Genomic DNA, 14,320 nt, shown 5'->3' on the forward strand with positions numbered 1-14,320 from the left:
ATCTCAGCTTCAAAGTAGTGGCTTTTACCATTATTTACTTTGTGAGCACTTTTCATACATATGAACCTTATGAGAATAAAACCTACTGGAAATATGATACATATTCACTCAACAATTTGTTATTAGTGTGAAGATTAAAAGCAAATGGGAGGAACTCAAATAGTTGTAGCTAACCAACTATTTATACACCGCATTTCAGCCTGTGGACTTATCCGGCTGCATGACACCCACATTCTACATTTCATAAGGTTTCCTAATAAATAATGTAGTACTGTGGATGTAGCAACATCTGCACACACAGCCACTCACTTGGAGTACTCAAGATCACTGGCTCTAGCCACCCACCTATGAGCTGCCTAAACTCCCCTCACTGCCTAACTTATTCCTGAGTGACGCTGCTGTATGACGTTTGGGAGACCAAAGAGGCTAGAGTTTGAATCTAATCTTTTACCTGCCATTCTTTTCAACACAAGGTAATCTCATGCTCTGTGCTAGAGTCCTTTAGGTCCATTTATAGCATCAGGGGAACAAGCTGATGATAATCACATATTTAATTTCAATTTCTAAAATAAGCCTTTAAAGCCTATTAAAGATGCAAGCTAGTTTCTAAAATAATTGATCAAACTTCAAATCATATAAGTTTAAGTTATAAGCTACCCAGAGCATACTAAAAATTAAAAATTTTGATAATCACCAGACACATACTTTCCTATCATAACTACATAAAAGTTAAATACCTCTCTAATCTTTGTTGTAATACTGTGAGGTAATCTTTAAGTCTTTTGATCTCTTCACGTTTAATTCTTGTTATTTCTCTGTTTCTGTGCATATACCTATCAAGGAAAAAATTAGCAATCATTAGTATTTCCAAATAACTTGGAAGCAGGTATGGTGTTATGTCTAATTATTACTATAAAGGGTCAATTGAAATTTTATAAGATATCAAATGTAAAACACAAAAATATTTTAACATTCCAATATGCATTTATAACTACATATTTATAAAAGAAATGAACATATTCCCATGAAAAAGAGCAGGCTATCATGTATCAATGAGGCTTCAACTGAAGAAAATAACATCACATAGTTACCACACAGTTACCCTTCCCTTACTCACTGAGAGGTTGCAAAACTGTAACATTCTCTTTAAACCATACCTGTCCAGATATAAAACTTGGGGAAATTCTAATTTATTGTGAATTTTTTCTGGTCTTCCCAATGCTTGATTAAATTCAAATCTTGACAGTTCAAATGTTAACACAGGAGGCAGCTCAGTAAACCAATGCTGAAAGGAAACACAACAAATACTGAGATCACTCTGTTTTCCCCATTGCGCTTTTTCAGATGAGGATACACCACTGTTGCTGACATCACAGTCTGACACCATGGAGAAAGGAGCACAGTGCCTTCCTTACAGCTAACGTCTTTTTAAAAGGTTTTCATAGCCTTGGGAAACCCAATGGTGGGTCTGATGTGTAAGAAGACAGAGGGAAACCTTATCTCCATACTGCTCTTCTTCCACAATTGTTTACATTAGAAATCCCAGCCAGAAGAGAAGGACAGTTTCCATTAAGACTCAAGAGCTCTGTCTCCTTCAGTCTTCTGCTGAGTGACACTTCCTGAAATCGACCCGCTTGTCATATCCCATGACTTGACTCAGAGGGAAAATTACTTGTCTGGCACTAATGCTCACTGTTCTCACCCTGAAATTGGGAAAACATTATCTTCCTATATTGTTTAGATTTTTCTCTTTTTTCTTCCCGTTTTTATCTTGAACCTTACAACTATACATTATACTAATTTATGAAAAAGATTTGCCATTAGCAGATAAAGTTTATGTTTGTAAAACTATATTTATAAAATTTAAACACAAACTATGTTTAATGTTTTAAATTTCTTGCTGCTCTGAGCCAGTGTCCCCACTCACTTACACATACACATGTGAGATTCAATGAACCTTCAAAAAAGTTGTTTTCATGTAAACCTCAAGATTTACAAAAGCCTACTATTTGTTTCAATGGTGAATGTTTACATTCAAGCAAACCGATACAGAGATGTAAAATAATGGACCAAAGATTTAAGCTGTTTATTTTTATAAGCCCTGTAATAAGGTGCTGTTAAAGGGAATGCCGGAGTCATAAAAATGGCACCACACACTCCTCAGTAAGTGTGCATGATCTTAAATCTGAACCTTAACAGGAATATGATCTAAATATAATCTATCATAGATTATATTCTGTACAATAACATAGATTATATCTGTATAGCTCTCACAATTTACATCTAATTATTGTAATTAAATGCAAACATTTTTGAATATTTTCTCCACCATTAGCAGCTATGTAATTAGAACCTTAAATATGCACTGGGCCATTTAAAAGAAAATGGGAGGTAAGAGGACAATGAAAATGCTGGACTCACCTCTTGACCCGATTTTCCTGAATTATCTGAATGTAAAGATTCAATCTCTCCTTCAATCATCGCAGCTTCTAGGCACTCATGCAGGTCTTTGAACCCGTTGACCTGAAGTGGATACTGACCAAACATTTCAGTGTTTTCAAATTTTTTTCCTATAGGATGGTTGGAGAAGTTAATTAATGTTCCTCAATTTGGATTATCAGCTACTAAAGGCAACTGTATATATGGGTCCTTTCCTGAATCTAAAAGAGCATCAATCAATGTGCTCCAGGGAATAATGGATGAGTAGAGCTTTCCTCCACACACACATGAACCCATATATATTTTATATATAATATATATGTATATGTGTATATACATACATGTGACAATGGGTTAGTAAATATTTCCCACTGGCTAATACATATACACGAGTGTATACACGAGTGTATTCATTTATACTTAGTCACAGATAGTAATTTTAACTCACATGTATATGAGCTCTTAAGAGACTGTGCTAACAGTGGATGTGTATATATATACACATGTGTATATATGTGTGTATGGCCCTTCTGATATGAGATTCTTCTCGGTATGCTGTAAATATGCTTTATTACCATTGGTTAATAAAAAGCAGCTTCAGCCTGTGGCAGGACAGAATAAAACCAGGTGGGAACTCCAAACAGAGATATAGAGCAAGAGTAGGCAGAGTCAAGGAGATGCCATATGGTTACTGAAGGAGGATGTTGGAACCTTTCTGGTAGGCCACCACCTTGTGGTGATACATAGATTAATAGAAATAGATTAATTTAAGATATAAGAATTGGTTAATAAGAAGCCTGAGCTAAAAGGCCAAACACTGTTTGTAATTAGTATACTTTTCTGTGTAATTATTCAGGTCTGGGCAGCCAGGAAACAAACAAGCAGCCTCCACTTACAACACCCTTCCATATTTTATGATGAAAAGAATAGGGAAAGGTATAAATGGATAGAGCCAATGAAGTCTGAAGCTCATACACAGAGGGAAATATGCCATTCTAAAAGAAAATTAAGATGTTGGAATTAAATTAAATTCAAAATTTTGGTAGATTTTATGGCTTCAAAATAATTCCATGAAAATTTGAAAGATGTTTCTTAGATAATGAAGAGACAAATAAGTAAATAAATAAAATTTTAGGCTTGAAATGAGTAGGGAAATGAAAATAGCCCCTAAGGAAAATGGAGGGAGGCCAGTGTCATTGTCCAGGTGAGGTTACCAAGGCAGGGACATGAAGCTCACTTCTCAAGTCCTCCCTTTATGCCAGAATCTAGGTTTTTGTGCATCACTGAAAATTCAGGACACATCTCAACTCCTGCTGTGCACGTCTTACTCAGCAGCACTCCCTGGAGATGCGCAGTCCATGGAGAGCAAGGTGAAGAGTAAGAGTCATGGAGACTCTCCACACAGTCCATGGAGAGTCCGGGAGTTGGAGTCAGATGGAACGGGAGATAGAGTGATCTCCAACACTAGGAGGAAAGGGGAGTGTGAAGACAAAAGACCTGACCGGAGCAAAGGCAGGCCATTGGAATAGAAGTTCTCCAAATGCTGAGGATGCTTTGCAGGAAAAATACATTAATAAAGTAACAGAAAATTGCCTGCAAGGAAGCACAGGTATGAAAGAGGCTGAGGATGAGAAATGAAACATGGTAGGACAGTGACCTGAATGATTTTCATTGTAACACACAGTTCAGGTAGAAATGTATTTAAGCCACATCAACTAGCACAATATCTAGGGAAACAACTTCCTAATACTAAGTGTCAAAATGAATTAACATTTCATGATGAAGGATCGTACCAGATGGATATGCTCTGAAGGGTACTGCAGTACCCAATCCCAGCATGCTTAGACCTACTTCCTGATTTACACAGTGCTACTTCAGCTAAATCAGAAGGGCAAATTAAACAACCTGATTTTGTGTGATAAGTAATTGTTTAGCATTTGAAGAAAAATGCACTTACCTCACTGTAACTTTTAAATGCCTAATATGCAGTTTGTGTCTGCCTTATTCAGGCCATTACAGAAAGACAACGCTTTGAACAATGTGAAAAATCCCTTGTGACATTTTGGAATTTTTCTCAGAAGTTTATAGCTTGAGAATCAAACATTTGAAAAACATATATTTAGTGAGCCTGATATCTTTCCTTTTTTTAAAATCAAACAGAAATTTAAGAGGCCTAAGTTTTAAAAAATATGCAGCCTACAATGAGTAGAATTACTCTTAGCCAATATTCAAAAGCAAAATACTTTCATTTCTTGAACATGAGTAAGGATGTTACAATCACTCTGACTTGCTAAATTCAAACTTCACCAAGTGACCATCAAACCAAGGTGGTCATTCAACTCCAGCACAGATTGCAAGTTCCACACCTGAACTGCCTGAGGCCGTAAGCATTTTCAGATTTGGGAGCTCTTCTAATTATGGAATGTCTGCAGACACCTGGTTCAGTTCCTGCCCCTCTGTCATCTCCCTCTCTTTTCCTCGAGGGGCTCAGGACAGAAGCCTGTACACTTGCACTCTTGTGCTGAGTTAGTCCCTATCCCGGGTTGAGCATCTCTTATCGTCAAATCCAGAAAGACACCGGGTAAAAAGCATAGGCTTTTAGGATCATCTCAGTTCTCTCTAATTCACATTTGGAAGTTCTCAGCATCTCAAAGGCCTTTCATTGAAAGAAGTATTATGATAAAGGAAGTGCAGTGTAAACATACACTGTAGTTAGGTCTGTGCAAAAGATTAGTAGGAAGGGGGCAGAAAAGTAGATCCAGTTACAAATAAAGAGTACCAACAAACACACTCAAAGGAGCCAAGGGACAGCAGCATCTTGAGGTAATAAAAGTAAACAAGCAACCATACCTTCAAGCACTCCCACGGCTAGGAATCTTCCGTAGAACAACTCTACCATAGGGTTCTTTGGCTTCTCTTCATCCCTAAAGCATGTTTAAAAGATAGAAATATGCTTATAACTTTCAGATCTATAAATAATTGAGAAAACATAAAAAGGACCATTAAAAAGAACAATATATGACGAGATGGTAATATTCACATGGTTATCACGCACACAGCTCTGTTATTTATTGTGTCACCTTGGGCAAAGTACTTAAATTTATCCTTCAATTTCTTTACCTGTCAGCTAAGGATAATTACAATAATTGAGCTGGCAGGATAGATATGAGGGCTGAATGAGTTACTGCTTGGGACCAGCTCAGAAGAGAAGTCAGCTACGCTCAGGAGGTGCTTGCTCTTCCTAGTACCACTGTACATGCCATCTCATACTTTTAAGCCTGTATAATACTGGCCTTATTGGGAAGAGAAAGGAATGCTTCATCCTAAAAGATTTCTGAAAAAAAAAAAAAAAACCAACTCATTTCCCACATTCACCCACTAAAGTACATAGGAAAGATACCTGCAAGTGCCACCAGTGAGGAGACCAAAGACCCTGGTTCTGAAGTAGAGCCTAGGAGATTTTACCTTTTTGTTTGAAGGAAGCAAGGAAAATCGGCAGGTTTTACTTTTTAAAAAATTTATTTATTTTATACGCATTGGTGATTTTGTCTTCATATATGTCTCTGTGAGGGTATTGGATTCCATGGAACTGGAGTCACAGACAGTTGTTAGCTGCCATGTGGGAGCTGAGAATCGAACCCTGATCCTCTGGAAGAGCATTAGTGCTCTTAATCGCTGAGCCATCTCTCCAGCCCCTACTTTGTCTTCTTTAGAACTTATACATCTCCAAAAGACGCTATTTAACCTGGTCTGTATGAAACTTTGCTGTGCTCACAACTGTATAAAGGATTTTTTTCTTATTTTTGTGTTTAAATTTATAAATCTGACTTATGCAGATTGATTTTTAAAGTGGTAGACAAACATCAGTTTCTTGCTCAGTTTTACACAGGTCATCACAAATTCTTAGAGCATGTAAAGCTCACCAGGCCTTACAGTAATCCCATCTTGCATATCCTTCAGTTTCTTTGCATTTGACAACTTGATGTCTCATACAGAATGACCTATGTCTTTTCCATGATTAATTTAATTTCAATTAATGTGTCTTCATGTTTCATCCATGTTTTATGAAGTATCAGAACTCCCATTTATTAGAAGTTGAATAATATGCTATTGTTTCATTCATTCATTATCAATGGACATTTTGCCACTGGGTATACAGTTTTTTATGAACAGGGTATACGAATACTGCTTCAGACTGTTTTTAAAACATTGGAACACATGCCTAGAAATCAAGATGCATTTTTAATCTTTTGAAGAACAACCAAACTATGCTGTGTGGCTGATATACTATTTCATATATATAGTTCATATATCAGCACTGCACAGAGGTCTTGATTTCACATTACCTGGTTTGATAGTAGCCACCTAGGGCTGTGAAGTGTTCCCACTCACTCTACAATAAGGCAAGTTATAGAACTTGCTTTCACGTGTGGTTATTGCAAGTTTATACCTAAGAAAATTTCCTGCTCACCTGCAGCCCTGGGTAAGCAGAGAACAGGGTCCCTTACTTATACACACTGGGGACATGTGAAGATATAGTGTAAGTCACTAGTTTGAGGGTTGCTGTCATCAATACAATTATATAGCCCCAGCAGTTAAATTATATCTGACTATAAAAATGAGGTGTCTACACAATGTAAAAACTTAATCTTTGGGAATATTCCTAATAAAGAATTTTCTAAACTGTGACAACAAAAGGTTCTAGAGACTCACTTGATATGGGGAAAACATCCAAAAAGTGACAATTGTGATTCTTTGGCTGTAATTACTAATAGGAATCAGCATTTCCATAAAGGAAACCTATGTTATCTAGGCCTTGATCCTTCCCGATCACACAAATTAACTCTTGGGAAGAATAATGACCTATCTGATGCCTTTTGATTTGATAACTTTGCAGAAGCAACTAGTTGCAACTGACTCTGCTAATTCTGAACTCTAATTACTTATTTTCAAAGCACCTGTGAGAATTCTGGCGCACTCTGCACTGAAGGATAACACATCTTTGCTGAAGGCATCAGGCATGGACATTTCAGAACTGTCTACTCTGGTCTTCTTTGCATCTTCCCAGACACCCTTCACTCTGAATCACAGATCACGAACCCTAGAAATGTGCTGTGGTTACATCAATAGAAACAGGGGAAAGCAGAACTGAAAAAAAGTTAAGAAGCAATGAAAAGTCCTATTATAAGAGACACAACTCTCTCTTGCATGAAAATAGAAGAAGCGGAGTCTATCACCAATGTCAAAGACAAAAGAAACTTCCCTGAAGAGAACATTAAGAATGACCTTCCTCTACATACGTCTACTCCAACTTTGAAGGCACAGCAAAGTGACTCAAATCAGCTGAACTCACAACCAGAGAGAACTAAGAATTACTGAGAAGCAAATGAGGATAATTCCAGGAAAATTTAAGATTTAGATAAAAAAGGAATAAAAAGGACTTTCTTCTAAAAATTTTAGAAAAAAAACAGTTATAAATGGAGAGTGGAAGGTGGAAGATTATGGATAAAAGGCGCTTGAGCAGTGTAGTGTAGGACATCCTTTATGATGTTTACCTGAGAGGAGAAAGTCGGAATTCAAGAGTAACACTTCAAAGCACTGAGAGAAACTTCTAGAACAATGGTTAATGCAGGGAGGTAAAAAGACTGCTTAACTCTGATGACTTTATGTTCAGCTGCCTCTGGGCATTAGAAGGCTAACAAAGAAAGGGCAAGAAACATGCACTTTTCTCAAAAAGAAACAAACTCTCAGGGAACAGAGCCACAGAGGCACCCACACTTGGGTCTTTCTGGACCAGAGTGTAGGCGGAGCACACCTGTTAAACCCAGTGAGTGGGAAGAAAGTAGAGGGGACGGACAATTTGGATATCCTAACTCAGGTATCACTAATCTTCATTGTGAGGAAACAATCAAGATGTCACTGGAGGAATTAGAACAACAGCAAGTGTAAGAGGCACAGAGTAACTGGCCAGGAAACATGCACTCGGTCCTTCAAGCAGTCCTGGCTCTGTATAAAGCAGATGCTAGCAAAACGCTACAATCTAACTCAAGCCTTCTGTTGATTTTTTTTCTGCTGCTGCTCTAAAATACCCCAGCCAAAAAGAAGGTTTGGGAGGAAAGGCTTATTTGGCTTATAATTCCAAGTAACATCCCGTCATCTGAGAACATTCACCAAGGCAGGAGCTTGAGATTGCTGGTCACACTACAACCACAGTCAGGACCATAGGAAAACTAACACACTCATGCTGCCTGCTCACGCCAGCTAGCTTTCATCACTGCTACACAATTTAGGGCTCAATCCATGGTATGGTGCTGCCCACATTCAGGGTAGGTCTTCATATCTCAGTTAACAGGACAACCGCCCACAGATAGGCTCAGAGACCAACGTGATTTAGATAACTCTTCATTTGAAGTGCTCTAAGAACTAAGTCTTATAACTAAGTCTAAGTTCTTTCTGGTAGACATTTAAAACTGACTATCATCACTTTCTAAAAGAAGGGATATGACAGACACAAACACACACATACAATGTATGTATGCATGTAACTGAACTCAAAGATATATGACACGCAAAAAGACACAGCATGAAGAGGCTGCAGAGATGACTCAGTGGTTAGGATGGCTTTTTTCTCCTGCACAAGACCCAGGTTTGTTTCTCAGCATCTCTATGGCAGCTAACAATGATCTGTAGTTCCAGTCTCAGAGTTTCAACAATATCTTTTGGCATCCACAGGCACTAGGTGCATACATGGTACACATCCATTCAGCCAAAACATTCATCCACATAAATAAGTCATTTAGAAAAAGGATATAGCATTAAGAAATATATTCAGGACTGGGGACACACACCAAAAGTAATCTCAGAATAGTACTGCAAAGGTATCTTCACTGGATGCAGGCTTTTGGGTCTCAAAAGCATCAAGAGCAGATTCAGTGCTGAAGTTTGAATAGGAAGTTGTAGGCAACTAACTAAATGAAGCTAAGATGAAGACAGAGAGCAGCCTTGGAGGACAGGGTTTGGTTAGAGGCCTTTGCAGCTACTATAGTGGAAAACACATTGCTAGAACATTCTCCATCAGAAAGGAGGGCTGATGGGCAATAAATGATCTCAAAAGGAAAATGCACCCTCTGATTTAACCGGTAGCCAATGGCATAAACTTACAACAATCCAAAAAGAAATCAGCTATCAAATGCCTTTCTATGATGGAGATAATTTGCAAATGTTTAATTTTGTTCCCTCAAATAGTACACACTTGGTGCTAAATTCATTTTATTTTTATTTTGTTTTTTTTTTGCTTTAATCAGTTGCATGTTTTATTATTATTATACATAATAATATTGAATATTCTTTTATCAATTTTTGGTAATTTAATGTTTATGTAATGAATGTTGCATTTTCTTCTCATTCCTCTCATTTCTTTTCCTCTCCCACTGAAGTGCTTCTTCCTAGTAAGCCCCACCCTACTTTCATGGCATCGTTTTGTGTGTGACCCACTGGGGATAATTACGGTGCCTTGTAAGAGAATAAGAGTTGTTTATTAGAGAATGAGCGACTTGCCCTCTTCGTAATGAGTGTTAGGAGGTAAACATTCCTCAGTATGGGGTGGGGAGTCAGTTTCCACACCAGATCCATGATGCAGTGTGGCTGAGTCCACCTGTGCGCAGACAACCAGAACACTGAGCTCCTAAGAGCAAAGGCACAGCCAGGTACAAAAAACAAACAAACAAACAAACAAACAAACAAAAAACACGCCTTTTTACTGGAGAGCTCCCTATCTCTGGAATTCCCATTTGGTTTCCTCCTTCTTTCATTGATGCCCCCTGAACCTTGAAGGAGGCAGTATAGCTGTCCCATTTAGGGCTCCGCACTCCAATTTCTCTATTTCTTAGTGCACTATTCAGCTAATCACAACTTATGGCCAAAGGACACTTCTCTCATTAAACTTTGGCACAGTACTGTAAAGTAAGGCCTTAGTAAGATTCTGTCAGCTTGGTTTACGCTCACAGACAGTGGTCTGCAAGCAACTCACTAGTCATTCTGCAGAACTAAAGCCAATAGGGCGTTCTCAGCTTAGGTTTTATCCTAAATTTCTGCCATTATTCTGCCAACAACACAAGCCAGAATCGCACAAAATTAAGAGATTAATACTGCAGGGTAAAAATGACAAGGTAACATGCTGGTGCTAGCTGTGTGTGTGTGTGTGTGTGTGTGTGTGTGTGTGTGTGCGTGTATGTTGTATGTGTCTTAATATTCCTCTGAAATCTAAAATCCAGGCATGCTCAGTTCAATATCTGAGGTGCTGAGAGAATTAAGTGAAAGAACACAGCCCAAAGATGAGGACCCCAGCAAGCTCTGTACAGGTACAGATTACTATGGAGCCAACAAAAACTAAAAAGCTGGGACATATTTTCTTTTAATTAATTGACTTGTGTACACAAGGCCAAATAATCTGATTTCTGGGTATAACTCCTCTGAATTTTGCCTTAAAAGATCAATTAAATGTCATTTAGAAGAAAATTCCCTTGGATTTTAACAGCAAATTGGAGGGTTGAATGTTTAAGTACATCTCTGATGGATAATGATATAGCAGCCTATTTAAATTAATGGCAAACCATGTTATAGTGGCCTTTACATAACAATAAGGCTGAATGTATTTTAAAATTAAAAAAAAGAAAAAGATGAAAAATACTTAGGAAAACTGGAAGAAGGAAGAAGGTAATAGTTTTGAGCCTACTATTTCTTGCCTGTGTTCTACATATTGTTTAGTGCACGCTGCAGATTTCACAAAAGCCTTTAGCAGCAATCTAAATGGCTGGGCTTCAACAAAATACATAAAGGTGCAGTTGGAGAATTGGCTTGGCAGTCAACATTGTTTGCTGCTCTCGCAGAGAACCTGGCTTTCCTTTCTAGCACACACGTAGTGGCTGAGGACCACCCTAGCATAGGCTCCAGGTGATCCCTTCGTTTGCCTCCTCAGGCAGCAGACACATAATGTGGCACACAGATAAACATGCAGGCAAAGCACCCATAAGGGGGCAAATAGTTGATATAAAAAGAGTGGCCTCAGGAGACTGAGCAAACTCCACTCCAATGAGAGAGCCTCTTTTTAAACAGTAGGTAAATGGCACCTGAGAAACAACACACAGCGCTGAACTGCCACTGTCCCTACAAATAACTGTCAAGCATCTGTGCTTACACCCAATTTACAGAATGGGCAGCATGAATATGGAGGGGGAAGTGTTCTCATTTATTGACTTTAAATATCTTTAAATATCAGTGACTTACGTTTCCTCTTCAGCTTTCATTTGAAAGGCGTCTTCTAACCAATCTAACAACTTGTGTGTAAACTCGCTCACATCTTGCTGTGGAGAGAAAAAGGGTCAGTTGGTTGATATTTGAACCTACCAATAAACATACTAGATGCTGCAAAATAAAACATAGCCAGACACTATTCACAAAAGTATCATGAGATGTGTCCCTTAAAATGCAATAAATTTTCATAATTTAACCAGGACAAAAAAAAACGTTTTAAAAAGTATTAAAATCACAAGCTTTCATTTTAGGAAACACACACACATAAACTATAACAAATGAATTTTTAAAAAATATTAGTTATTTCCTCCCTGTATACTTTGTAATGAATCCATGAAATGAAAGACTTCCTTTTACCAAAAGACTCTCTGTTTTATACAAAATCATCATCACCTTTTTCTCCTAAAAAAAAGACTATTGTTTTTGACAAATGTTTAACTCATACAATTTTTAATCCATACCCACTTTTATCAAGATATTTATTAACTTTTACAGGTAGTAAGCCCAATTATTTAGTCTACAATCCTTAAACCCCAAATGAATTTTACATTCAGAAATAGCTAAAATAGTAGGGTAAGTAGTGGCCCACGTAATTACTACCACCACTTACATAATGTTTGGAAGATAGAAGAATAGGTTTAAAGACTATCTACTCTTCTAGAGGATCCAGATTCAACTCCCAGGAACCACATGGTGGCTCACAACCATCTGTGCCTCCAGTTCCAGGGGATCTAATGTCCTCCTGTAGCTTGCAGGCACGCCGGGTACTCACACAGTACAGACACATACTCCCATACACATAAAATCTTTTAAACATATGAATATTCTTAATTTTGTTCATTGTTTTTCCTTGGCAACACCCATCATTCTATAACTTACATTCATTTACCTTTATACCTCCAACATAGTCATTTTTTGCTCTGTTTAATGTTTTCCAAAACATAAAATAATGATTTCAATGTCTTCAAGTTATTATTAATAAAGTTGAGTAATGTCAACCTAAATCAGCAGACAGACTTGGAAAAATGTCACAAAGATCTAGAAGATTATATGGATAATCAGTTAAAAGGGACAGGAGGCTACCTGCTGTGAGTCATTGGATTTGAAGGCATCCTTCAGAATCTCAACTGCTCTAGATGGGTCAACATATTTCCTCTTGGTACCAACCAGAAGTGCAAAGAGATACCTCAGTTCCCGCATAAAAGGCAAATTCCGATGTTCCTACAGACAGAAAAGAAAAACAAAAATAAAAACAACATTCCCAGTGAAATCAGGAAATTTTTTACTGGTCAACAGATACTTCAACAGGAACTAGGAAGTAACTGACATCTATTAGGACAAATCTGGCACTCCGACACATTGAAAGAGTGCTAGGTACAAAACCCAAAGGAGTTAAGAGCCACAACCGAGGACCTTAGGCTAAGCTCACCGTTTCTGCATAAATAACACATAATCATATCAAATTATGTCACTACCCAGCCAAGAATAGCCACCTCATTTAAGACTCCTCATTATAATCTTCCCATTCATCAGGGTGCAGCTCCTGCTGACAAGAGTAAGCAAAAGAGCCAACACAGTTCAGTGGAAGCTCAGTGCATGTCATGCACCATCTGAGTGCTGTACTCCAAAAGCCCATTTAAACCAAGGACCCTTCTCATCTCTGAGTGCTTTAGACCCCTCCAAGTCAACAGGGTCTCCAGATTCTTATCTACTGGATTGAGTGCCTTTGACTACAGACCGCGAAATGTCACTTCTCATACAAGGACTCTAATTATTTAACTAATGTTAGGCCTGTGTCTAATCCTTACTTAATGACCTAATAAACACTAACACCTATTTATACATACTACCTTATATCTTATTAATAAAATTATTTCATTTAATCGTTTTGTAAATTATAAGATTTAGTATGAATTCATTGTAATTACTGTAATTTGTCAATTTAAATTTTTAATATATATAATGTTATCATAATCACTAATCAGACAAAGCCCTAACATGAAATCTTAATTTTATTCTAAACTCAAAGAATATCTGTAGTGTAGTATTTCTAGGCAAACCAACTCTATCTAAAATAAAATCTAGACTTTTAAGAGAGTCCTGCCTCTTATTATAATTCATGAAGTATTTGTGGGAAGCTTTATTTATTTAAAAAGATATTCTTAGCAGTGCATGCAAATGGCATCTCTGTAATATGATTAAACCAATCTCAGGTGTAGTCTGTATCTTAATACTTTGGTCTTCAAGTTCAGAGTAAACATGTCATGAGTTCAATGTAAATTCACTATTAAGAGAAATGGCAAATGTTATATTTACACCTTTAAGACAGAAAATATCTTTTCATTATCTCAAGTGAATTTAGTATGGAGCAGTGATTGACTATTACCCATAATTGCAACACTGGTTTTAAAGGCATTGAGCACATTGTTTCCTGCTATTACATGGCATATTAAAGAACTTTATTTATCAAACCTTCTGCAAATTATCACAATATTTTTCTGCATAAGGGTCTTTCAAAGCAAAGAAATGGTAACTCTCCTTTCAGCGCAAGAAATAAACTTCTCTAGCA

The 14,320-nt window shown here is 37.4% G+C and overlaps 1 protein-coding gene across 3 annotated transcripts in view; it reads right to left on the minus strand.

The window, feature by feature from the left end:
• The window catches only part of Usp25 (ubiquitin specific peptidase 25), a 103,999-nt gene that overhangs the window by 41,775 nt on the left and 47,904 nt on the right, over positions 1-14,320 (minus strand). For all 3 annotated transcript variants that reach the window (XM_005345217.2, XM_013353097.2, XM_005345215.2), the window contains 6 exons: positions 12,835-12,972; positions 11,725-11,801; positions 5,290-5,363; positions 2,422-2,570; positions 1,158-1,285; positions 738-833 (listed from right to left, as the gene is read on the minus strand). In XM_005345217.2, coding sequence (XP_005345274.1) covers positions 738-833; positions 1,158-1,285; positions 2,422-2,570; positions 5,290-5,363; positions 11,725-11,801; positions 12,835-12,972 — 662 coding nt within the window. The remainder of the gene's footprint in view (positions 1-737; positions 834-1,157; positions 1,286-2,421; positions 2,571-5,289; positions 5,364-11,724; positions 11,802-12,834; positions 12,973-14,320) is intronic.

Source organism: Microtus ochrogaster, chromosome 2 (genome assembly GCF_000317375.1).
Source record: "Microtus ochrogaster isolate Prairie Vole_2 chromosome 2, MicOch1.0, whole genome shotgun sequence".
NCBI lineage: Eukaryota > Metazoa > Chordata > Mammalia > Rodentia > Cricetidae > Microtus > Microtus ochrogaster.